Source organism: Molothrus ater, chromosome 1, assembly GCF_012460135.2.
Source record: "Molothrus ater isolate BHLD 08-10-18 breed brown headed cowbird chromosome 1, BPBGC_Mater_1.1, whole genome shotgun sequence".
Classification (NCBI taxonomy): Eukaryota; Metazoa; Chordata; class Aves; order Passeriformes; family Icteridae; genus Molothrus; species Molothrus ater.
In genome coordinates, this window is record NC_050478.2 from 87,552,200 (window position 1) to 87,577,208 (window position 25,009).

Below are 25,009 nucleotides of genomic sequence, written 5' to 3' on the forward strand. Positions count from 1 at the left end.
TCTCCCTTTCAGCTTCACTTCGTTCAAAACATGGAGCTCCTTGCTAGGTAACTATTCCTAGCTATCAAATTCCCAGTTGGATGATTTGACAATCAGTGACAATATAACATGTTTTTCCCATTATAAGCAGGCTCTGCTCTATTAGCTGTGTCCTTATAATCAGATTCATCATAAAAGTAGACACAATTTATGTATTTAGAAATTTTATCCGGAGTACACACACACACACAACCACCTAAAAATCCCAAGCCCATTATGGACATACTTCATTCAAAACACCAGTTTTCAATGATATTAATCTAAATTAATTTAGACATCAAGATAACGTTTAAATAGATTAATACTGCTTCTCCCCAAACCCACAGATTCTCCTCTTCCAGTATCAAGTCATTACAGTACCTGGATAGGATTCCTGTTTGTTGTTTACAGTGACTGGTGAAACACAGATGATAATGCAGCTGCTTAAACCCTGATCCATCCTTTGACCCAAGCTCGTTAGAGAATAAAGCTGAGAATTCTGGGATGATAAACTTAGAACCTACCCTTCCCAGGATGTCAATATTGTAGCTACATTTTCCCATTATTTTATTATGTTATCCCAGAGAAGACATCTTCTGCTGCTTCATGGAAAAAACCACTTACGAACTGACCAGAGAGCACTAAAAGAAACACTTATTTTCCAAATATGCAAATTTTCTATCTACAGTGCAGGCTTTTGTCAAACTCCTGCTCACACGGAGTAAGCAGACAAAGGAAAAGATTATCTGTCAATACAGTGTAATCACAATGCTGTAGTCTTTTAACCCTATCCTATTAATATATCTATTCAGATCTGTAAATACTTTTTTTAGATAAATTTTAACCTGTAGATAATGGAGGTCCTTATATAAGGAAGAGAAGGAGAACTTTTAGCTAAAAGGTTTTGCTCTAGCAAATGAACCTAAACCCTCAAAGCAAGACAATGTGTGCACAGAACAGCAGAGAGAGAAAATTTACAAGAAATCCTTGCTTGCAAAACATTTTGAATACCATGAGTCTACTAACCATCAAGCACATTTTTCTTTACCAAAATTCATTGTTGTTTTAACTTGTGTGCAATCAATTCACACACGTCACACAAGATGACTCAGGACTCATTCAGAGGATGTAGCTTTATGTACAAGAACCAAACATGGCATCACTTGTTTCAGCCCCCAGTGCTGACATCTCTCCATGGAACTGCACCAGCAATAAAGTAACAGGCAACAGAAACTACCACAAAACATAAAAACCAACTTAAGTTATACTCACTGTAATTTGGGAAGCATCCATGAATTGCAGGCCAAAGTAATCCGTTTCTACAAGGTCCAAATGATACACAATCTGGTCAAATAACTCCTGTCCCTTTGCATGTTTCTGTAACAGAAAAGAAAACACTTTTTAAAAAACTAGCCAGTGTGGGTTTGTTTTGGTGTGTTTCTTTTCAAGTTCAAACATGTGAGAAGAGATACACGGAGGAAAATAATATCAAAAGAGCAATTCTATTTATTCTGAATAATTGCATTGACATATCTTTTATTTTCCTCAGGAAGCAGAGAGTGACATGCCATTCTTGTCTGCAACTATTCCAACAGCATCAGATTTCACTCTCAAAGCAAGCTTTCAAAGTTCATAATAATTAAAAAACATACAAGAGAAAGGGAAGGGTTATGCCCTACTTAGTATCCTAAGTCACAGAGCCATCATTTTGTACCCCAGGAAGTCAGATTCTCCAGGAAAAGCTTGATTAACACACACTGCCTGAAATCTGCTGGCTACCAACAGCAACTACAGTCATGCAGTGCCACACCACCACTGAAGCTGCAAAATAAATTCTGGACAGCCTGAACACTTGAAGAGCACTGTGAAGAAAATTAATGGGATTTGATAATATTTCATTTATGTTGCCAATTGCCATAATATTTACAGCCTTTAAATGAAGAAACAAGGGCCAAAAAAGCTGTAAATCTTACTTGGCATGCCATCTGAAACAGGCAGGCATGGAAATAAAAGTTAACAACTAAAACCCCAACTATGGCCTAAAGGTAAGGGTAGAAAACTTAGCAGATCTTAAAGGTAGGCTGCATTGGCCTGGGTACTTGTTTTGAGGTTAAGGCAAGAATTTAGATACTCAGTCTTCAGCACTAGAAAATCAAAGTTTGAACATGACAGGTGGGCTGAAGAAAAAGGCAACAACAAACCAATTTTTCATGCAAATCCTGTTGAGTTACTTCGGGAAGAAAGTTTTCAAGTTCTTGAGCAAAATCATCCCTTGGCCATAAATACATGAGACAATCATAAATCTGAGCAAGAGACTGAAGCTACAGCTGTACTTCATACAAGGAAGTACTGACCAGGATCCACTTTTGTAACTGCTGTCCCTCTTACAACTTTAAGGATTTTTTTTTCATTTTTTAAAACTAATATATTAGGAATTCCAATTTACCCCAAAATGTAGCAAAATTCACAGTGAAGCATTCAGTTCCTTTAGTTTGGTCTTCTGCACAAAGGCACCATCAATTATAACATGCAGAAGTCCTGTTCAGGGTTCTAGGCCTGTCTAAAATAAGTTTTCTTCAGCAACAAGCAAGATCACGGGTTACACCTCTGTTTTTCCAAGAAAGTCAAGCAAGCTCAAGTATAGGAAGCAAATTTTATTTAAGTTGTATTTTTTAGTGTTCTTTAACTAACAAAACAGAAGAACACGAATTGTATCAAATTTCAAGAGCAGAATTAAAGCTCCATAAAAGCTTAACACCAACATTAAACTGTCATTGTAAAATACTGTTCCATTATTTTCAGGAGGGCAAGAGGCAGATAATAGACATTAGTAACCAAAGTTCAACATTCCATTTAAGGCAGATGAGACTACAATGGCCTCTTAAAACAGTACATTGCTAAGAAGTGATCATCTTTACTCGTACTGTAATTGTTACAAACTGAATAAAAAGTATCTAGAACATATTTTCTCATATGGAGTAAAATCAGCACTTGTTAAAGGAAGCCAAGCCAAATCTCAACAAAATTTAAACAGATCTTGCTTAAGTGAGGGAGAGAAAACCCTCAAAAGCAATAAAGAGAAACGGCAGAACATGAAAAATTCAGAAGTAGGAAAAATGCACTTGATGCCCTACTCTGCCCATGGTTGCTTGCTTTATGGCATTAACTACCAGTATATGTTTATCTTCCACTGCCACACACCCAATAGAAACCAGAGAGAGCACACTCCACCTTCTGTACCCAAGCAGTAGTTAATGTTTAACATGTGTTACATGCAGAATAGCTCTGCACTGCACAGCTAGGCCATAAAATGCAGTACTACATACACAGCTTACAGGAGATTGTAACATTTAACTTGTCACTAAATGAGCTTTCCCAGCAACTTGTACCCCTTAAATGATAAAGCTGCTGCAGCTAGCAAATTGCTGACCCAAAACTCTCTTTGAGATGTTGCACTACAGGGGGAGATAAAAGCGACTGACTCCTTTCCTCTACTAACAGTAAAGGATTACCTGTTCTTTATTCTGCCTCATCACTGACTGACAATCCAGCAGGTCAGATTGTGACTGATAAATTAATGTGCACTGAATGAAATGGGTGGAATAGTCAAAATGGAAGACTTTTTCCTTAGGCATTACATATGCATGATAGTAGTCTCGAAAGCAAAAAAATTTGATTTTCATCATCCTTTTCTTCTCCCCTCTTCTAGACAAAACAGTAGCTAAAAGACATGTTTCCCCTTTCAAAATCTGGTACCACATAAAGACAATTAAATTATTGTGTACAGTAAAATTTTCATAGTAGATATAATAATCTGGAATTTAATAAATCACACTCTCTCTATGGACCTTTGACTTGTGCTTATTTTCTGAAGATACAGCTAAAAACCCCCAACCATAAACTAAAAATATTTTGCAGTCATACCTTGCTAGACAGATGGTTCAGAAGTATCAGATGTAAATGGCCTGCATAACTTATATCTCACAAAATTAAGTACATGGCAACAAACAGTATGCATATACTAGTAAACAGAGTTGCTATTTTGTTGGTATGGAAGTTACTATAATTGGGAACAGTGATGTAAGAAAACTTGCAAAACCTTGTGTTGACTTGGGTGTTTTTGTTTGTTTCTGTTGGGTTTTTTGTTTTGTTGGGTTTTTTTGTCTTTGCTTTCTGTTTTGGTAGGGTTTTCTTTTTGGTTTGGGAGTTTTTGTTTGGGGTTTTTTTTGTTTTGTTTTGAAACATCAATTAAAGCACCGCCAGTTTCCGGTGGAGTGTTCCTTGGAACTCAGGAGAACTTGTGTGAGCACCATGAAACCTCTCAGGCAAGCACTGGGAGGGTGGGCATGAAATGTTCAGCTTACAAACAAAACTACAGCTGCAACCTGAGGCATAACTGAATTAGCATGAGGCAGGCACTTGATGAAACACAAAAACTCAATTACACGTGCAGACTGGGAACCTACCTGATAATGAACAATCACTGAGAGAAAGGAGAAAAAAAAAGTTTCTCATATCAGTCGCCCCTGTTCCACCTAACAGTTATGAGAGTTTTGTCCACTGTTTCATTAAAGCCATTCTCAAATAAAACCCCTTATCATCTTCCTTGGGATCATCAATCACACTCAGAGAGAATTCTTATGTTAAATCAGGACTCGCTGAAAATCCTATGAGGACTCCAATTGGGATGGGTATAAAGCACCTTGCACAACAACAGTGACAGCTGCATGGCCCACATTTCAAGTAGGCTACATTTTCTGCTGCCAGAGAGTTCCCAGTCTCAGGGAATCTATGGAAATTCCTGTCAGCCAAAACATGACAAAACAAAGATTAACTTCTCTAATTAGAAACTCTTCCAGACTTGACATGGAAATAGGCAAGAGATTTTAATGTGCTTCTGGTAGACATGAAGGAAAGAGAACACTGATCAGCCAGGGACATTTTACACCAACTGGCCCTGTCTAAACAAGCTGATTAGTGTTGATCTTAGCTATTCCAGAACTCTTTGAAAGGTTTTTGCCAAAGGGCATGAAAAGTGGACATACATGCCAGAAAAGTCCCATTTTAGAGCAGATACAGTGCAAGGATGCTACTGATCACTCTCAGAGCACATACAAGCAGAGCTGGAGAGCTTCTGCCCACATTTTCCCCAAAGCCAAGTGCAGTTACTTGAACCCAAGTGGAGAGGCTGAAATTCTTGAGTCATATTAGAGAGCTCAGACTACAGGGCTACAAACAAACAACTAATAGATTTCAGAAACAGTTGAAGCACTGCTTGGGAAAACAACCTGTCAAATAGGCCAAGAGGTACATGAAATAGTCTGCCAGCTGACAAAATGACAACCGAAATTAAGGAAAATAAGCTATCACCAAGAGAAAAGTCAAAGCCAATTAGCTTTCCAACCAAAGCCAATGCATCTCAAACTGAATAGTGAGTAGGAACAACAATGGGTAGGTAGGGCAGGCTTAGTTTCTGTTTTGAAAGAAAGCACAAGATTATGGATTCTGCAATATGTTAAATACTTTTTCAGAGTGGGCTGCTGTGGTCTGGGGGTCAGTCACTCCAGGTCTGAGCTTCTAGTAAATTCTAAAAGGCACCTTTGTAGCTAGCAAGTCTCACCTCCACAGGCCTGATACTGCCCTGCTCTGATGGCACCAGCATTTCCTCTCCTTGGCACCTCCTGAAAACAACAGTAGCTCAATATGTTCTGCTCCGTCCTCTTACACCTGTTAGTGTTAACCTGAACTGCTATTAACTCCATTTTCAAACCTAAAGCTCATTTTCAAACTCAAGGCTTTAGCTGTTGGCCATACTGCTTAGCAGTGAGAATTTGCTTTGACTTTTAGCAGTCACTGGCAGTGCTGTCTCCAAGTGTCTCAGACAGGCTAAATGTGCATAAAAGCCATCTGTGCTCCTAATTAGCCTTGACTTCTGGTGCTCAGTTATCATCTGTCCTTTAACTTGCTTTCTTCTGGATAGTCAAGCCCTCAGTTGCTCAAACACACCCAGCTGTACTGAAAGCCAGCAGTAGTTCCATAATTTTAAACACAAAAATGCAACTGTTCTACATTCTTATAAATCCAGGGTATCCAACAGCTTCAGCCAAGTACATGTTGGAGGCCATGGCTGGGCTTGCAAAAGCTGCACTGAAAACCACGTGATCCATCCCAGTAGTGCTGCTGCAGGCAGTATTGTCAGAGTCAGCCACTTGTGCTCAAATTCCATTGTGCAAGCTGCCATCAGAGAGGACACACTACAAACCAGCCATGACCTGGGTGCCTGTCCTACCCTCCTCTGGTGGCCTAATGGTGGCCTTTCACATTTGGAAGAGTGGGGAAAGAGTTGCATTTTTTGTGCTTGAAATCATGCAAATACTACTTCGTTTTCCTAAAATCAGCGCTAACTGAAGAAAAGCAAGTTATTTACTAGCACAACATACTTCTATGAGGCTGGCTAACTTGCTCAAGCTGCAATGAAGATGTCAGGTTATTTTCTTACCAGTCAGCCATTGACTTAAATGTTCAGTTCTGGCTACAAGCTCACTTGAAAATGTGACACTGTTCAAATAACCATTAAGCCTCCCTGTCATGGCAATAACACCAGTACTGCTTCAGAGCCTGCTACTGCATGCAAATGATGTTTAAATGTAGTACAGACTACAGAAACAAGCAGCTTTGCTGAACGTGCCCAGAAGAAAATGCAAGTGATGACCACGTGAACTTTTTATCTGAAGGAGAACAAAATTCATTTTAGTTCCTTTGAGAAATTAGCTGAAAACAAGAGTCAAAATCCCCTTAACTTCCCCCTGCATAAAAAACTAAAACCAGCAAAAAATGCCAAATGCATACACACACCATCAAGCTCTCATCCCTTCATCAGCAGACAAAAACATCCCATTAATGGTATTTACTTATTATAACCTTGAAAGAACATTTTGCTCCCAGTCATTTCTGTCAGGGCCCCAAGCTAAAAATTTGCTATTTCCTGAGCAGAAGCAGCTTAGAAGCAAAGTTAAAGAACCCCTTGAAAAATGACAAAAACACCAAAGCAAAAAGAACCCCAAATTCCCAGAAATAATAAACCAAACCAACAAACCAAGCTGCTTCCTTCAAATTACTCTCTAAGCCTATGATAAAAGTCTCAAAAGCTAGCACTGTCACAAGTCACATCCCATCAAGGGGATGGAGGGAACCTCAGATAAGCACACAACCACTTCAGAATATTCTCTCTGAGGGCAGATCGGCCAACAGCGCAAGCCAGCTGGGTTCCTGCAACCAAGATGCCAATGAGAATTTGCAGACAGTCATTAAGAAAAAAAAAATCCCCTAACAGTGGGTATAGTAAATCCCACTATTGCTGCACAGCAGCATTTCTTAACAGCAGCCACACTTTCATCTCTCCACCAGCTGCTGACAAGAAGAATCAGCATTCACTGGAGGAGAAGCCTGAACAAGGACAAATAAATAGACCACCACATTTCATACGTACCAAGTCCCTACATAAACCCAAGTGGCACTGGGCTTCTAGTCAGATCACAGTACATTTACCATGCTAGTGTGACACTGGAAAAGTCTCTTGCACTGGCTTATGCTTTCTTCCTGTTATGTAAGAGCAGTCACTTGTCAATTTAAAAAAAAAAATATTAAAAATGGCCCAACAAAAAAAAGTAACAATAAAAACAAATAAAGCAAACGAAACCAAGAAACCCAAACTACTAAGAACTAAGGGTGGGGAAGGATAATATGCTATTTTCAAGCTTTGCAATAGGAGGAAAGAAAAGATTTTTCATTATTCATAAAGTACAAACTCATTAGGATGAATCAAAGATTGAATTGGCAGCACAGCATTATAGAGAATATACAGACAAGAGAGCAGAGAGAGAATTACTTCAGATGCAAACAATCTCCAAGGAATCCAAAGCCATGCCAGGAATCACTCACTGGAGAGATTCCTACATACAGTAACACAAACATAAAGCAGATCCAGGAAAGTCAGGTGAGATTTGAAGGGAGAGTATAGGGTTTCCTTTGCCACTTCACACATCCCTGCTTCCAGTCACTTCCTTCCCCACCTCTCAATCACATTCTGTCTCTTCCTCAACTAGACAAGTGAACCAAACTTATAAAATGATCTGAACAATGCTAACTTTTTCTGAAAGCTGGTTGTGCACAGTTGTTTTTGGAAAAGGCACTTTCACTAGCTGAATTTTACAGTACAGCCCTTCAAAAACTGATTATAGTAGCATATCCAGAGGCTCAGAAGCCTGTTTTGCTGCTGAAAAAAGGAGCAAGAAACTACCATGTCTCAAGACCTACATTACCTGGAAGGGATGATTTCACCACTTGCTTGGTTTTTTTACAGAGAAGATGAATGGGGCTGCCCCAGGCTGGACACAGCTGGTTTCAGTCATCTCCTCAGCAGACCCACCGACCACTGGAGGGGGAGGGTACAGAAGTCAGGAGTGAAGGACTGGATTTGAGGTAGGGAAAAGAGTCAGCTTTATCTTGACCCACGAGCCTTCTAATTTCCATTGTTTCTCTGTATTTTCTGCCCCCATCCTGCAGACTGAATGAGGGGCTGGGGAGGAGCCTGGCTGATGGCTAAGGCTAACCCACTGCAGTGGGCAAACCCTTATGCAGGCCAATTTCACATTTCCATCACTCATCTAAAGGGCATGCTGCCTTTGAAAAGCCTTTAATCTTTCCAAAAGTCACATGAAGGGCAGGCAGGTACTGCCATGGTGGGTGCCCTATACGTGCAATTACTACTGTCAACATTATTACCAGCAGTGACATTTTTATTTTATTAGACTCAGAGGAGGGTGAGGCTCTGCTCATTGTCCCTATCACCTACATGTACTACTGGCAACACAGACCTCTTCCCAAGAGAAAAGCACTGTCAGCACCTCTAAATGGGATCCTCAGGCAGCAGATAAAAGCAACCATCAGCCACAGAACGAAGCAGTAAAAAAAAAAAAATCCTTACTTGCAACTTTATGTTCTGGAAGTCAGTCTGGACTCCTGTTATTTCAGGAACAGACAGGTTACCCCATTACATTTATACATTCAGGGGCACAATTTTAAAAAGGGTTACTTGTATGTAAAGAAGATTCTTTTTCACCCCTAGAATGCCAGCTCCCCCTCCTGACCCACTTGAAATATTACATGCCCCTCCAACACAAAGTGGTGGAAACACGAAGTAGCTAGGAAAAGGAGAACAAAAACCTATGCTGAGACTCCTTAACGTACATGATTTCACTGAAAATAAAATTTACAGTTCTGCATTCCCAGAGGAAGAGGTATTATTTGATAAAGCTAAGCTATGGGCATTGAAGTGGAAGCCACCTCTTTGAGGTGATACCACCAAACACAACTCAACACTATGCTTTAGGCTGCCCTTGCCCATTGCCCTCCTGCACAAATCACAGTGGGATAGAGGTGCCATTTTTCTGGAGATCTAGAGAAAATTCTAGGTCATAAATTTAAACTGTACTTGAGAAATAACATGGAACACTGGCATAAGATGACATTAAAAAGAACAAGGAGAAATAGGCAAGTGCTATCAGAAGAGCTCCCAGGAGAGTTTAGCAAGGACTCTGTACTTTCTTATGCTAATGCAGTACCAAAGTTTCAAATGACATCTTTGCTTTCTTATACACCTGCATTTGAATGATCCAGGAGTAGAAATAGTTTTAAACAGATGCAATTGTACAAACAGAATTTTCCATATAGACACATCCTTCATTCACATGTATGGGTGCCTGACTCAACTACTTCCAATTTTTTAACTTGTTTTTAAATAGGACACATTTATGACTGTCTACAATAAAGCAGTTTACCTACAAGGCTCTACTGGCAACCTGGCTTCAGCATAAATGTAGCTCAGACCAGCAGTAATGGCCAGTCAGACACACAAGCAACACAAGTAGTTGTACTTGACATAAATTAAGGCTGCAGGGCTCCCACTCTTCCAGGCAGACAAGTCACAGGTTCTGTTCCTGACTCCCACCCAAGAGGTTTTTCAGGGCAGCTGAATGCCTTGTAAAGAACTGGCTACAGGGGGAAGTTACATCAGTTAAACATCACTCCTAATTCAAGCTAGCAGTGCTTTCAAACCCCCTCCCCACACAAACAACCACACAGCAGAGCCTGGCGTGGGCCTGGTGTGCCAAAAGCTCCTTCCTGACACTGGTATCCAAGCAAGGAGGAGGCCATGAAGCTGTGCTGAGGCTGGAAGGCAGAACCTAGGACAGCTGCTCTAGGAACTGGTATCTTACATAATGCCTTCAAGAGTGTCACTTCTGGGTGCATAGAACAGAATCCTCACCACCAAGTGCTGACCCGTAAACGCAAAAAGCAGATTCCTTTAGTACTATCACATCATGTATGCTGCATGAATTTACTTTTATGTCTGGATAAAACAAAAAGTTCCTTAAAACCACTCCTCTCCTCCAGCATAAACTGGCACACTGTTAATGCTCATATAATTCATAGTCAATTATTTCTATGTCTTTTTTAAAACTTAAATAACATCTACTATTTGTGGCACTTTTCATAGCACAGAATTAATTCCACATGCATGCTAGCATTAGAATTAATTACCTATATTAATTAACCTATAATGTGCTAAACCTTCCATATAAATCATATTTATTATTAATCACCCTGACAGTTACAGCCAGTAAAAGAACTTAAAAGATGTGAAACAGAAGCAGTGACCAAAAAGGGAGTCTGGAACTTGAGGATGAAGCTCTAATATGGCTTCTTTTCCTGAGAAGCTCTATGGATTTAAAAATGCAGAGAAACTCTTTCTGAAGTTCTTTATTCAGACAGCCAACTGACTTCAGTACTGTTCACTCTTTGCTCTTTATACACTAAGTCATAGTCTTCTCCAAAGAATCAACCCCAATTATTTGCTTCTCTCTGAAGAGACCCAAAAATCTAGAGATTCAGAAAAATCAGTAAACTCTCCTAAACTGCAGGCTTATAATCAGCAGATTTAAAAAACAGAGGAAGACCGGGGAAGTTTGCCAGTAAAAGTATTTCATTTAGTGGACAGCCAAGAAGACAATTATTTTTAAACACAAGCATAGTTAGACAAGTATATGCAATTAAAGACAATCACTACAAATTACATTTACTTTCAAGAAAGACAATATACAAGATGAAAAGCCATGTGGTTCTTGTTCAAAAAAACATCATTAGAACCACTATAAAAAAGAATAAACAGCAGTTCAAGTTAATAGAAAACACCTCTCTCAGACCATGCTACTGCTCAGTTAAAACCAATGGCAGAGGGCTAGGTTGATTATAACAAACTTTAGCACTCTAATCTTCTCAATGCTGCCAAGGAATTACATGACTTATAAATATTCAGATCTGAAGGACAAGTGAACACCTTACTGTCCTGAAATAGGCATCGCAGCACAATGTTCTGTTTATCCTCATTCTAAAAGATGACCAAGGACTCATGTCTGGGGTTTTTTACTGAATAAACTTAGAAGTTCTGAGTGTTAATATGAGAAGCAGAAATACTGAGTTTTAGCCAAAAAAATGATTGTTGGTATTTCATGGCAACGAACAGATCATCCAATCGAGTTAGGTAAGAAACTGAGAAGATAAAAGCTCTCATTATAAACAGAACCTCTGACCCCAGAGTCAGTATGCAGAAAAGAACAGTATTCATCAGAATCTGGAAAAGTGATGTTTTTGAAGAAGTGAGAAAAGAAGAACCACTAATCTGCACAAGTGTCAGGCTTCCTTCCTGTCAGGTTCCCTGCATGCTGCAGTTTTTGCTGCCTACTTGGGGGGAGTGTTGTGTGCCAGCATTTCCTCTGGATGTAGTTTAAATGACAGCCTTCAGAAATTTTAAGGCAAAAATACAGATGGAAACACATGATCAAAGGTCCATGTACATACATTCCAGAGAGTATAGACAGACTTGCAATAGCCAGAATGCTGCCCCACATATGGTTTGATTTGAAAATCCATTTGGAGAAGCTGCAGCTTTTAGTGGTTTGCAGGAAGGTTTGAGTTTTGTCCTTTGCTTTCAGGTTGGCTACCCTGCCTGCTCCATGCCATGACATGAATTCTGGACATTTGCATGGCAAAGGGAAATAAAACAGGAGCAAAAAACTTTCATGGAAATTAAATCCAAGCAGCATAAAGGAGTAAAAAAATATAGTATCGGCTTTTCATCTGGCTTATTATACATGTGTATTAATAACATCTCAACAGGAGCTTGCATTTTTAATTCAGACCACCACACAAACGTAGGGAAACTTTGCTATTGCTGTAGTGTCTGCCAGGGATTCAGCAGAACTCATTAAACTGGTGACACTCCCAGTGCACTATGACAGGCTAATGGGACATTCCTTGTGGCTGCTTCTTTTCACCTGGGCATTTTACCTCAACACAAGTTTTGCTCTGCTTGACAACTTTTGCAAATTTTTTTCTCTTAGAGTCTGACTCTCAAGATAGATCAGACCTGACACTCCAAATTGGCCAGTCACAAATGGCTGAACTACTACCACCTCAGTTCTTTAAAATAGCAACTTAATTTTTAAGTGAAGCTTCTTAATTTTTTTTTTACTTCAGGGAAAAAAAAGTCACTAAGGCCTTATAGTTTGAATACATCAAAGTCCATATCCAAAAGTCACTGCAACACAAAGCCACTTCACAGAATAGGTTTTAGTTGGAGGGATAAGGAACTACTTAAAAATGAAGCCACTCTTTGATGGCTCCAGCAAAGACTGTACCACTAGTTCTTTGCAGACAGTAACAAAAACCTTTGTTCACAAAGCCAACAAAATTGGTAGCAGTCCCTTTGTCTCAGAAGAATTTTATTTCACAATGAAAGTGAACGCAAGAGCAGAGAACTCCCACAAACTTGCAATACTTCAATTAGATATCCAACAGAACTTAAACTATCAGCATTAATACTAAACACTCTGACAGTCTGAAAAAGTCACTAAGTCACTGGAGGATCATATTTTGCTGCCCTAATTCTGTTTTCTACCACTAATCACAGAATCATAGCATACCAAGTTGGAAGGGACCTCAAGGGTCATCTGATCCAACCTTCCTTAGCAAAAGCACATTCTAGCCAAGATGGCCCAGTACCCTGTTCGGGTCAATCTTAAAAGTGTCCAGTGCTGCAGAATCCATCACCATCCTGGAGACATTATTAATATGAACAATGTTTCTCATTACCAGACTTACAGACTTGGACAGAGTCAAGAGCAAACTCAGGTTCTTCTGTTGGAGCAAAGTTCTGCATGCCAAACTCTGGCTGTAGGGACAACTTCACTCCCTGACAGCTTTTAGATGACACCAGCAACTCAGATGACTTCAAAGTCATATATATGTAACCAGCAGAGCCTATAATTGCAACCAAATACAACACCACTCTGCTAATGCAGGAAGAACAAGTGTCAACTCACTTGTTCAGCTGTGCTGATTGTGAAAGAGACAGGATGTCGTGAAGTTTATTCAGGCTGAGCAACAAAGCACATATGACTGTTGATACAGCCAGAGAGTCTGTAGACTAAGAGAGACTAGTCTTTCATCTCCCTGTATTGAAAATACCATATGTTGGGGGAAAACAAACAATTTAGATGAAGAGAGTGATAAGCTGCATGCTCACTCACCCATCACACACACTGAAGATCTTAAATTATGCTTTTTCATCATCTTGGATGAGAGACCAACAAAAGTTGTTTATTTCAATTGCTCTTGGTTTTCAGCATGGTCGCCCACAACATCCCCACATCCACACTGGGGCACTACAGTCTAGATAGGTTGATTATTGATGTCTACATCACTGGCCTCAAAGGGAAGTGGGTAGTGGCTTGAACACTACCTAGAGATGTGCTGTAATGGGAATTCCCTTAGGCATCCATCCTGGAACCTATCCTCTTCAACACCTGCATCTACCATATGGAGGAAGAGATGGAATACATCACTTTTCAGAAGACATCAAGCTGGGGTGTGCAGGTGACCCATGTAAAGGCAATAGCCAGGGACACTGCAAAGTCAGAGATCAGGGAAGAGCTACAACAGTGTTACAAGGCTGGGTCTTACATCCTATCAGGTTGACAGAAGTACAAAAAGATCACTACTGTGATGGGCAAAACAAATTTAACTTGAAGAAGATTAACTTATCTTATTGCTAATTAATAACAGCAGGATAGTGAGACATAAAACCAGAACTAAACAAACTTTCCCCCCCCCACTTTCTTCCCAGGCTCAACTTCACCCCAGACTCTTCTACCTCCTCCCTCACTGAGTGGATATGGGGAAAATGGGTAGTGTCTCTTCACTGCTGCTTCCTCCTCCTCCATTGCTCCTTCCTTCCCCTGTTTCAGGATAGGATCCAACCCCATGGGATAGACTCCTTCACTGACTTCTCCAGAGTGCAATCTTCTCAGAGTCTACAGTTCTTCAGGACTGGCTCCAGCAGGGGATCATTCCACAGAGCAGAGTCTTTCAGGAACAGACTGCTCCAGCTGTGCTCCAGCATGGGCTCCTCTCTCCATAGGGGCATAGTCTCCTTTGGACATCCATCTGCTCCTGCTTTAGATCCTCCATGGGCTAAAGGTGGATCTCTGCTCCCCCGTGGGCCTGCATGGGCTGCAAGAGGGCCATGGAGCTGCCTCAACCTGCTCTTCACCACAGGCTGCAGGGAATTTGTGCTCTGGTGCCTGAAGCACCTCCTGTCGCTCCCCCTCCAGTGACCTTGGTGTCTGCAGGGCTGTTTCCTTCACAGTTTTCTCGCTCCTCTCACAGCTGCTGTGCAGGGCTTTTTCCCCCCCCTTCTTAAATATGTTATCACAGAGGTGCTCCAACATTGCTGATGGATGCAGATTTAGCCAGTGGCAGCTCCATCTTGAAACTTGCTGGAACTGGCTCCAACTGACATGAGCCCAGCTTCTGAAACTTCTCACAGAAACCATCCCTGCAGCCTCCCTGCTACCAAACCCTGCCACACAAATCCACACATGTATGTAAACATACATATGTTTATGCCCTTTTGCAGACTCTACTGTCTTTACCTTGGTATGCACGCTTCTCATACATCACATACAGATTACTGGGCCATCAGTAGGAAATTCAAAATAGCCAGGGCTTCAGGGTGAGGGTAGAGAGTTTTGCTGTACTAGCTCAAGGCAAGGTTATCTTAGATCTGCCATACTCATCGTTACTGAAAGGCAATACTCTCTCTACTGACAATATCACTGAACTCATGTCCTCAACAAGGCATAAAAACTCTTTCAGTCTCTGAGAACTAGGCTGTCTCCTTTGTTTGTCTCTCTCATCTTCCCTCCCCACTCCCAACTTTCAGAGGAGGAAATGATTCCACACTTGTTATTCAATAACTCTGGGCGTTGAATTAAAGGCAACCTTATAACACATGTAATATATTTACTGATACAAACACAGTCGACCAACAAAATACAGCTTATTTCGATGTGAGAGCACTCTCTCCTTTCTGCTCAGACATTCCACACAAAGGGAAGTGCCAAGACTCCATGGGCCACAGGGAGTCAGCAGGGAGTGCACACCTGCCTGCAAGCAACACCAAATGCTTTCCAGCTTCATTTTCACAACATCCAGGGGCTGTGAAATCTCATGTGTTGGAAACCATCCTTCTTTCGCCTGAGCTACTCTCTCACTCCCAGTGAATTCATTTTCCCCAGTGAATCATGAAGACGCAAAATTTACAAACTACAATATGACAAATATTTAACAGTTTGAAACATTTTTAAAGCCTTATGTTATTTTAAATGTAAACATAGGTTTAGATTTATTATTTCCCAATCCATGTGAGTCATAAATGTTCCCACTTCCCCCCTCCCCAATTTAAGCCTCCTGTAAATGAAGAGACATAAGATTGACAGTTTGTCGGTAACAAGCCTTTTCTGACTTTGTGTGTAACTCATACTGAATTAATGCCATTTTGTTTACATGCAGCATTTAGAAGCAAAGCATTTTATCAAATTATGTTCCAGTTGTCTTTAGTTTTCATCACTGTTAAATCTGCTGGTTGTTTTGAATTTTCAGGATAAACCATGATTAGGGTAAGTATTAAATTGTAAGATTTGTTTGAAGCACAAGGGTAAGGGCAGACATCAAACTCAAACAATTGTCTTTGTGATTTTCCTCTGAAGCACCCACTTAGTTAAGTATAACTGCATGAAAAATGGAAGCCTAACTACTCAAAACAAGCATTTAAAAAAAGGTCCATTGGCATGATACATCTGGTTCCCAGGACACAAGATCAAACAACAATTTTCAGAAATATAAAGGTCTAACCAATCTGCTTTAAACCAACACAAGAAATGCTTAAAAACCATCTTCCAGAGAGTCACCAGTTGTCTTCAAGACCCCAGGGTCTTGAAGGAATATGTTACAGCTGGTTTACCATCTGGATACAGGCAGATGCTTTCCTGGTCAGTTAGGTAACTTGAAACTCCACTTCCCTCATGAAGAGGTTGTGCCACAAGCAATTTGTTCTGGAGGAACTTCTGCACTTCAGTAAGCTCAGCACCCATTTCAGAATAGGAAGTCTGCAAGGTAATCACAGCAGAACAACTCTGCTAGAACTACTATGGCTAAGTTTCTTATGGAGTTACATCTTAATACTAAAAACTAGGTTAAATACATATTTTCAACTGCAGAGTGAGACTGACTCAGCAAAGACTAAAAAGGGCTTAAAAGGCAAACCAAAGACATTGCTCAAAATAAAAAAAAACACCAAACAACTACAAGTAGTTCTGAACATATCCTATCAAGATGAATAAGAACTAAGTGTAATATGTACTTAGCAGGGCTTTTCACTCATAATATTTGCATCATCCTTAGACATGAGGATTTAAAAAAATTGTGAACATCTTCCTCCCTTTGAGAGATACCAGCAGGTATGGTGCACTATTTACAAAGCTTCACAAGGAAACCAGAACTGCCTTATTTACATATCAGAACAAGCTGGTGCACATGTAACACTACATAATGCAACAGACATCACATACCATACTTTTATCATGCACTAAAATCACATCTTAATTTTTCTCAGCTTTAGATGGCATCTGTATTTTTGTACTTCATAGCAGCCCAGCTATTGATCCTGTATTCTTTTTGCAGCATCTCTATGAACAGATGAAATATTATTTTGATGTTTTCAGACAGGGCAGGGGTTAGTGGAGTCAAGTAATATTTTCTTCATATAATATCACAATATTAATACAAAAGCAGTGTTTTTTTCTGTACTGAACATGGTAGGCAGATCAGTTAGCTTACAGAGAAAGCAAGCAATACCAGGAGTACACATCTAACATCTTGTACGCTACTGATCCAGAAACCAAAGGATGAAAGTCATTGAGTGGAGCAGAGGAGAAAGACTTGGAATGAAAAAAGTGAAGGCTGCAACTATGTGTAGCATGGAAGAGTCAAGAGAAGACAGCAATAAAATGAAAAAGAAAGTAACGAGAACCACAGAAGCAGATGTAAATTTTGAAACGTATGAGGTATAATTGAAAAATTCAACCTCGAGAAGAGACAATGTGGGAAAAGACAGGAGATCATCTGGTGGTCATCTACTACTACTAGCCCAGAACCCATAGAGATTACCAGCAGTAATACAACAACAAACACCTTTCTCTTCTAGATCGTATACATACTGAGCTTTACAAGACCAGTTTAAGGTCATAAATTTATCTTGCTGCATGATCCTGCAATGCCCAGCACAACCCTGCCTTAATTATGCCTGGCTGGGCACCATTAACAAGATCTAGATGCTCATCTTTAGGACTTGCACAGCTACAAGACTTGTAAGGAGACATTCTGTTTACTTTTTGCCCAACACAGCTATTTTAATTTCAAGCTACTTAAGAACTTCTTCAATCACAGAAACAAATGTAAATATTGAAACTGGAGGGCCCAGAGGGGGAAGTGGATGGCATTAGAAAACTTAAGCACAAAAGATATTTACAAACAATTTATCCAAAACCAACAAAATTATTGCATGTGTAAATAATTGTACTGGAGAACTGACTGCAATGCAAGAATCAAGGTACAGGAGGGAAAAGAGTTGGGCAATTAGTTGGCAGAAGGCCCTGCATCAACAGCCTAGGATTGCCCAAGCAACACACCATCCAGACAAACAGCTCCAGAAATTGTGCAACAAACTCCAAAGTGCCACTGCCTCAAATCAGGAGAAAAGAAGCACAGCTCTCACACAACCCACTTCCATGCTACAGCTTTCAAGCACAAACTCACGAGCAACTCACTCAGATATTATGCTTCTAGTTCACCACATCTGCCCACTACAGAAGAGCTAGACTTAAATATTATTATCAAATTACTGTCAGTTCCAGACAGCAGTATCAAGGATCAAGTGTAGAGGTATGGCATCCTACTTCTGAAAGGTAACAATTAAGCAGCAACTATGATGAAGGTACGTGGATAATCAGTGTTGTCCTAGTGAGAATGGAGGATTATTTCGCATTAAACATATTAAGCACAGACTTAGACTGTGCTGCTGCAGCAAGTCAATGTTTTTAGCCTCACAAAGTAAACTCAGCCTTTTGGCGTGAATACACCTAGTCTTTACTAACTCTTGAAGCCACAGACAGGAATTGCTAAACATATCTAAGAATTCTCAAGCTCTCTAGTGCTTTCTAGTTTCTTGCTTCCCGCTATGCTGAACTTGAATTGCCATCCATCAGTGACAGAGAGAGCCCTTGTGAAAGAGATGTTGATTTAGTGAAGTACAAGGAACTCAAGAGCAAACTGCTTCCGAGAAATCCCAGCTCCCCAAAGCAGTCAAACGTGTGCATGGGTGCACATGTGAAGATACCCAGGAACACTTCAGATCCCACTTTCTCAGTCCCATTTCAGGCAAGAAGCTGATTGGAGGCAACAAATCCTACAAGGATACTAAGGGTTCCCCAAAAGCTCTATTAGAATATCATTACTAGGAGAAAATGTCTCATCATTATGGCAAAGATAAAAACAAAAACCAACAAAACTTGCTTAGTAGAACTCTGCCTAGACTTCCACTCCCTCAATAGGAAGAAAAGCCAGACTATGATCTTGACATCTGAAATATTACCACGTTTTCCTAGGACAAAGCCCAAGAGACTACTGCTGCCAGCACTGAACAAAGCATTCTTGTTTAAAGGGACACAACTGTGGTTCTTTCTTTTCCCATCTCTTTCCCTATACACTGGAGGTACGTTCATTAACTGCAAAACTTGCTGCTTGGGCATGTTAAAGCATCTCCACTGAATTCAGAGAGACTTCACATCTATTTGTACACACCCCCAAGAAAAATAGAAGAAAAACAAAATGAGATAAAGTAAAACTATCAAAGGGCAGGAGGCTTCAACATACCCTTTGCCTTGCATATTTAAACACAATAAGGATAGATGGATGGATATCCATCCACCCAGCTCCTGAAAACTTTTATGGGGAGAGATCTCATGGCTTCTCTGGATAACCTGAGCTAGTGCTACGCTACCTTCCCAGTGAAGTAAATTTTCACAATGTTCACTGTAAACCTCTCAAGCTGAAAACAGGTCTTTGGTCTTGTTACATCATCCATCACTACTGACACAAGCTTGGCTCCATCATCTTTGTAACTGCCCTTCAAATAGTTGCAGAGTATTATTAGCTTACTCTACACCAGACAAGGCTCACTCCCCTCAGCCTCCCCTTGCAGGTCATGCAGACCACCCTGGGAACCATCCACTGAAACATCTGCAGTTTCCTGACATTTACTTTTCTAGTCAGCCCAAAAGGAATGTTCTTAGCAGAGGATCCTCAGTGCCAAGGACCAAGCAACAATAATTTCCCATAATCTGCTGGCTATACTCCTAATGTAGCACAGCACCAGATTTATTGACAATGATGGCACACTACTGGTTAATATTTAACTTGCTTTCAACCATAATCCCAGGTTCTTTTGAGCAGAGCAGCCACTTAGCCCATCAGTTTCCAGCTGCACTGATTCATGGTATTGTTAAGCATCAGGTGCACCACTTTGCACTTCATGTTCTACTTCATGAAGCTTTTGATGGCCCAAGCCTTAAGTCTCTCAGGATCCCTCTGGATTTATGTTTGGCCATATGTCATGTCAGCCACTCCCACTAATTTAGTGTAATTTGCAAATATATGTCATCATCCAAATCACTACATATTGAAAAATATGGACCCCAGGAGCAACCATTGGCACACTGCACTCAGTCAGCTGCCAGCTGGATGCTGAGCTATTGATAATAGTCCAGCTGATTTTCAACCCATTTAGCAGCTTGTTCATCCAGCCCATACTTCCTTAGACCTCTAAATGTGAATGCAGTTGGTGGCATTATTCAAACCCTTAGTAACCTCAGAAGGTGACACTTTTGCCATTCATACAGAGGGCTATTTTGCCACAGAAGGCAACAAGATTCAGTAAGCACACTCTTGTTAAATGCACACCATTAAGTAATAAATTCTTGACCATGCATTTACAAACTTAACCGATATGGAAACCAGCCATGATCCTTCCAGGGATGGAAATAAGGCTGAATAGCCTATTACTTTCAGAATTTTGCTGCAGTTTTTTTTGCAGATGAACATATGATTAGCCTTTTCCTACAATTTTTCCCTTATCTACTAGTAATTATGTAGAAACCCTTCCAGTTAATCTTCATTACTCTTCTGCTGGGCTTTGGCCTTTCATTTTTCATCCTTAAATACCTGAGTAATGCTTTCATACTCTTATTGCTGGTCCATTTTTCCACTTCTTATATGTTCTTTTTCATAAAGTTTTTGGTTTTGTTCATAAAGAAGTCTCTTGTTCAGTCAAGTGGGCTTTTCAGTTCAAAGTCCTGGCATACCTGGAAAGTGTTTTCTTGAGCTGTCCAACAGCTCAGATTTTCAAATTTCCTTTTCTAAGTCCTTTATCAAACACCTTCCCCAGAAATTCCAGTTAATTCTCAGATAAGCAAGTCTGAGTCCACTCCACAGGCCTAATTTTACTGCCCACCTTTCCAACTTTCTCCAAATCCTGAACTCAGTCATCTCATGATCACTCAAGATCCACCAGACTCTTTCATCTTTGTTGTATAATAGGGCAAACATAGCACTAGTCCCATCTTTTAGGAATTCATCAGCAAAACCTCTAGGAACCTCCACCATCATCTGCCAAAAGTTTGGAGGCCTTCTTAGCAGATGTCTGGATGGCTGAAAGCCTCTGTGATGACAAAGGGCAGGAGACCTTTAGATGTTTTCAGAAAGCATTAACCATAATATTATAAGGCACACAAAGCAGATGATGAAGAAAAACAGTAGCGTGTATTTACCAAGGATAAATCTGCTTGTTGCTCACTTTGACTAAAGAACGTTCAGCATTATAACTGACAGCATCCTTGAATCCAGGTTGGTGTATTGATAGTTAACACATCTAGACTCTAGGTGGATGAAACACTGGCTGGATGATTTGGCTCAAAAGGCAGTAGTTATCAGTCCATATTATACCTAAAGTTACAAGTAGAGTTCCTCAACCAGAATGCATCCTCACTGAGATGTTGGCACACAGTGAGCTGAGGGGTCTAGTCACACTGAAGCGCAGGGCAGCCCTGTGGTGGTGTTCACAGGGGTCCCAGGATGAGGGAAGAGATGAGAATCTTGACTCCATGTTTCAGAAGGCTGATTTATTATTTTATGATACGTATTAGATTAAAAGAAAATTATATATTAAAACTATACTAAAAGAATAGAAGAAAGGATTTCATCAGAAGGCTAGCAAGGAATAGAAAAGAAATGGAATGATAATAAAGTCTTGTGACTGACCAGAGAGTCCGAGACAGCTGGATTGTGATTGGCCATTAATTAAAAACAACCACATGAAACCAACCAAAGATCCATCTGTTGCATTCCACAGCAGCAGATAATTATTGTTTTTCTTTTTCTCTGAGGCTTCTCAGGAGAAAAAATCCTGGCAAAAGGATTTTTCATAAAATATGTCCGTGACACAGCCCCTCAGAGTAACCCAGACAGGCTGGCAGAATGGTCCAACAGGAACATCTCCCATGAAATTCAAACATGGGCAAATGCAAAGTTCTGCACCTGGGACAGACTAACCCCCCGCAGTGGTACAGGCTGGGGTCTGACTAGCTGGGAGCAGCTCATCTGGAAAGGACCTGACACTCAGGCAAACCAGGAGCATGCCCTGGCCACAAGGAATGCAACAAACACACTGGACTGTAGCCACGGGAGCATTACAAGCAGACGGAGTGAACTCACTCTTCCTCTTTACTCAATGCTTCTTAGATCGCATCTGGGAGAAGGCAGCAGAAGTTACGAGAAAGCCACTGATAACTGGAAGGGGTTCTGCAAAGGGCAGCACCTTCTGCATGAAGAGTGGCTGAAGGAGCTGGGATTGTTTGGGCCAGAGGAAAGAAGGTTTGGAAAACACAAGAGCAATCTGAGAGCTATGCAGAAGTAGCTGCAAAGACAGAGCCAGGGTCTCTGCTGAGATGCATGGTAAGATAACACGACACAAATCGACAAAGAAAAGGTTCCAATTAGATGTCCTAAAAACCTTTTACCTTAGGGTTGCCCAGAGAAGTTGTAGCACATTCATCACTGTTTTCAAGATGAGATGATATCCTCAGTCTGAATTCAAATAAAAAGTCTAAATTCAGTTTTGACTCTGCTTTGAGTAAGAGCATGGAACAACCCATATGATTGCCAACTAAAAGCATCTAGAAAGGTCTAATAACAAGAATATCCTCTAGTCCTAAGCATTTTTCTGTTTAAGTTCCTATGAAGACACAAGCTTTGGACAGCAACTTTCTGTCTTTATATACCACATCATTTTTTCTTCCACTGGGGAATTCCAAATGGTTTTATAACTTTAGTCTTTTACAGTTCAGTCACTTACAAAGAATCAGCTTATGACAATTCATTATGGCCTCTAAATGTAACATGACACCAAAGAAAAGAAACTGAATTCAAAGAGGGAAGGAAAACACCTCTCAACATTAAGATATTTCAAGATTTTTCTGTGAAAAAAATCAGAATTATTACCTATAGTCACAGACAGAAGAAGGCATCTGAAGGTAGTTTCAACATTTTAAAAGTACTTCTGTATTGAAAAGTACAGAAGCAACAGTTACTCTGTTGCAACAAAATACACAGGAGAACATAGATCACAGTATCTCTCCACCCTTAGGAGAGGGGGGAGCACTCTTTCAATTCCTGATCCTTTCTGACAAGAGTAGAAAGGCTGATAAAAATACTGCACTGACCAGCAGTCAAGAGAACAATGCTCAGAGATCTCTGTGGTAGATGGCATTTTCTGGTGGAAAGAAGAAACTGCCTTTTCTGCAGTAGGCTGGAATAACTGATTTCAAAGTAACAATGAACAACTCACAAGGTATCTCGATTTGCAGACACACCATGAAGCATCTGTTCTACTGTGTCTATACTTCTGTCCTGAAGGGGCCAAGGCAGGAATCTTTCTGCTCTCTTACAAACTGAGGGATCTACATGCTATAGACAGGTATAACTACACCTCAGCAACACAAGCCTCAAATTGCCAGCTGGCTTTCTCCTCACAGAGGCGCAGATTGGTCTGGGACCCTGAACCTGCACAGCCCCACTGTCAAGCAGGCTGCAGTCAGAAAGAAGCTTTGCACTGCTGATGCCAACCAATTTTCCATGTGCCTTTTTCCCCCCCCAAAACTTCTACTTTTAAAATGGAAAAGTCATCTATTTATTTTCTTTTGTCAACATATAATACCATAAAAGCAAAGCTGCTTTCATAACCAATCATTATATGAGAAAAGTTACCACTGAAGTGGAAAAGAGCAATATCCAAAATAAATCCTCATAACAACACAGTGGTGCCTCAGTGAGATAAGTACAAAGGGAAAAACTCCCAAAATACAAAGCAGTCCACTCCAAGAAAGCAGTTTAAGTAAGCTCTTCCACAGTATTGGATTCTATCGCTACTAATTACTAACAAGCAAATTCACATTAAAAAAAAAATTAAAAAAAAAAACAAACAAAGAAAAAAATCCTTCTGATACACAATTCAGGTACCACATTCATTTAGAACAAAGGTCCTGGAGAAATATTTTTAATATTCATGTATTTTTCCTCAGTATACCTTAGAGAGTGGTTGATTTCTGTAGAAAATGGCATAGCTAATAGTATGAAGTCAAATGCTTTTACAACCTAGAACCCTATTTATATACTATTTCTTCAATCCTAGTACTTAAATAAAAAGCCATATACTCTTGTGCTACTTTCTCCAGCTTGTGGCCTCTATCAGAATTAAGAGAGGACTGCTCTTTTTCTACAGTTAAACTGTTTTTGCAAATTCTCATTATTTCAAGTTTCAATGTAAAATACTTGGCTTCTCTTCACAGGAGAAGTTCATATGAGATGTTGGTTTTTCCCTTTCCCTTGGACAAGGGCATTTCAAGTATTTTCATAGGACATATTACTTTCAAGGTTTCCACAGGGATGCAAGTCTCCCACTGAAGGGTCAAAGTACAGAAGATGTATCTGAGAAGAGGACTAAGACATATGTTATGGAATGGCAAACCTTCCCCATTCTATTCCAGCAGAGCAATTAACCCGAAGATTGAAAGGAACACTACTGGTGAACTATCAGCCTATTTTAATGTGTTCTCAAAACATATGAAAATATGTTTTTCTAAATACACTACTAAGCAAGTTAGAGAAATGTAATCTAAAGTAAAATTAGTTGGGGACTCATATCCTTGATCAATTGTACTCACAAGACAGCAGCTAAATAACCAGGAGATGGACATTTTAAGTTATTTCCTGGATGTTATTCTTTCCAACAGTTTTAACTGTTGTCTTGAATGACAAACATTGGCTTTTAAAATTTATAGATGTTATCAAGACATAGGTCAAATAACTTAGGTGAAAGTCTCCAAAACAAACAATTCTGTACCAAGATTTCTTTTTTAAA

The 25,009-nt window shown here is 40.1% G+C and overlaps 1 protein-coding gene across 5 annotated transcripts in view; it reads right to left on the reverse strand.

Moving 5' to 3' along the window:
- EPB41L4B (erythrocyte membrane protein band 4.1 like 4B) overlaps positions 1-25,009 on the reverse strand; it is a 170,201-nt gene that overhangs the window by 117,104 nt on the left and 28,088 nt on the right. For all 5 annotated transcript variants that reach the window (XR_008508892.1, XM_054517630.1, XM_054517628.1 and 2 more), the window contains exon 2: positions 1,291-1,395. Coding sequence is in view for 4 of the 5 variants with exons in the window: in XM_054517630.1 (XP_054373605.1) it covers positions 1,291-1,395 (105 nt within the window). In the remaining variant the exon portion in view is untranslated. The remainder of the gene's footprint in view (positions 1-1,290; positions 1,396-25,009) is intronic.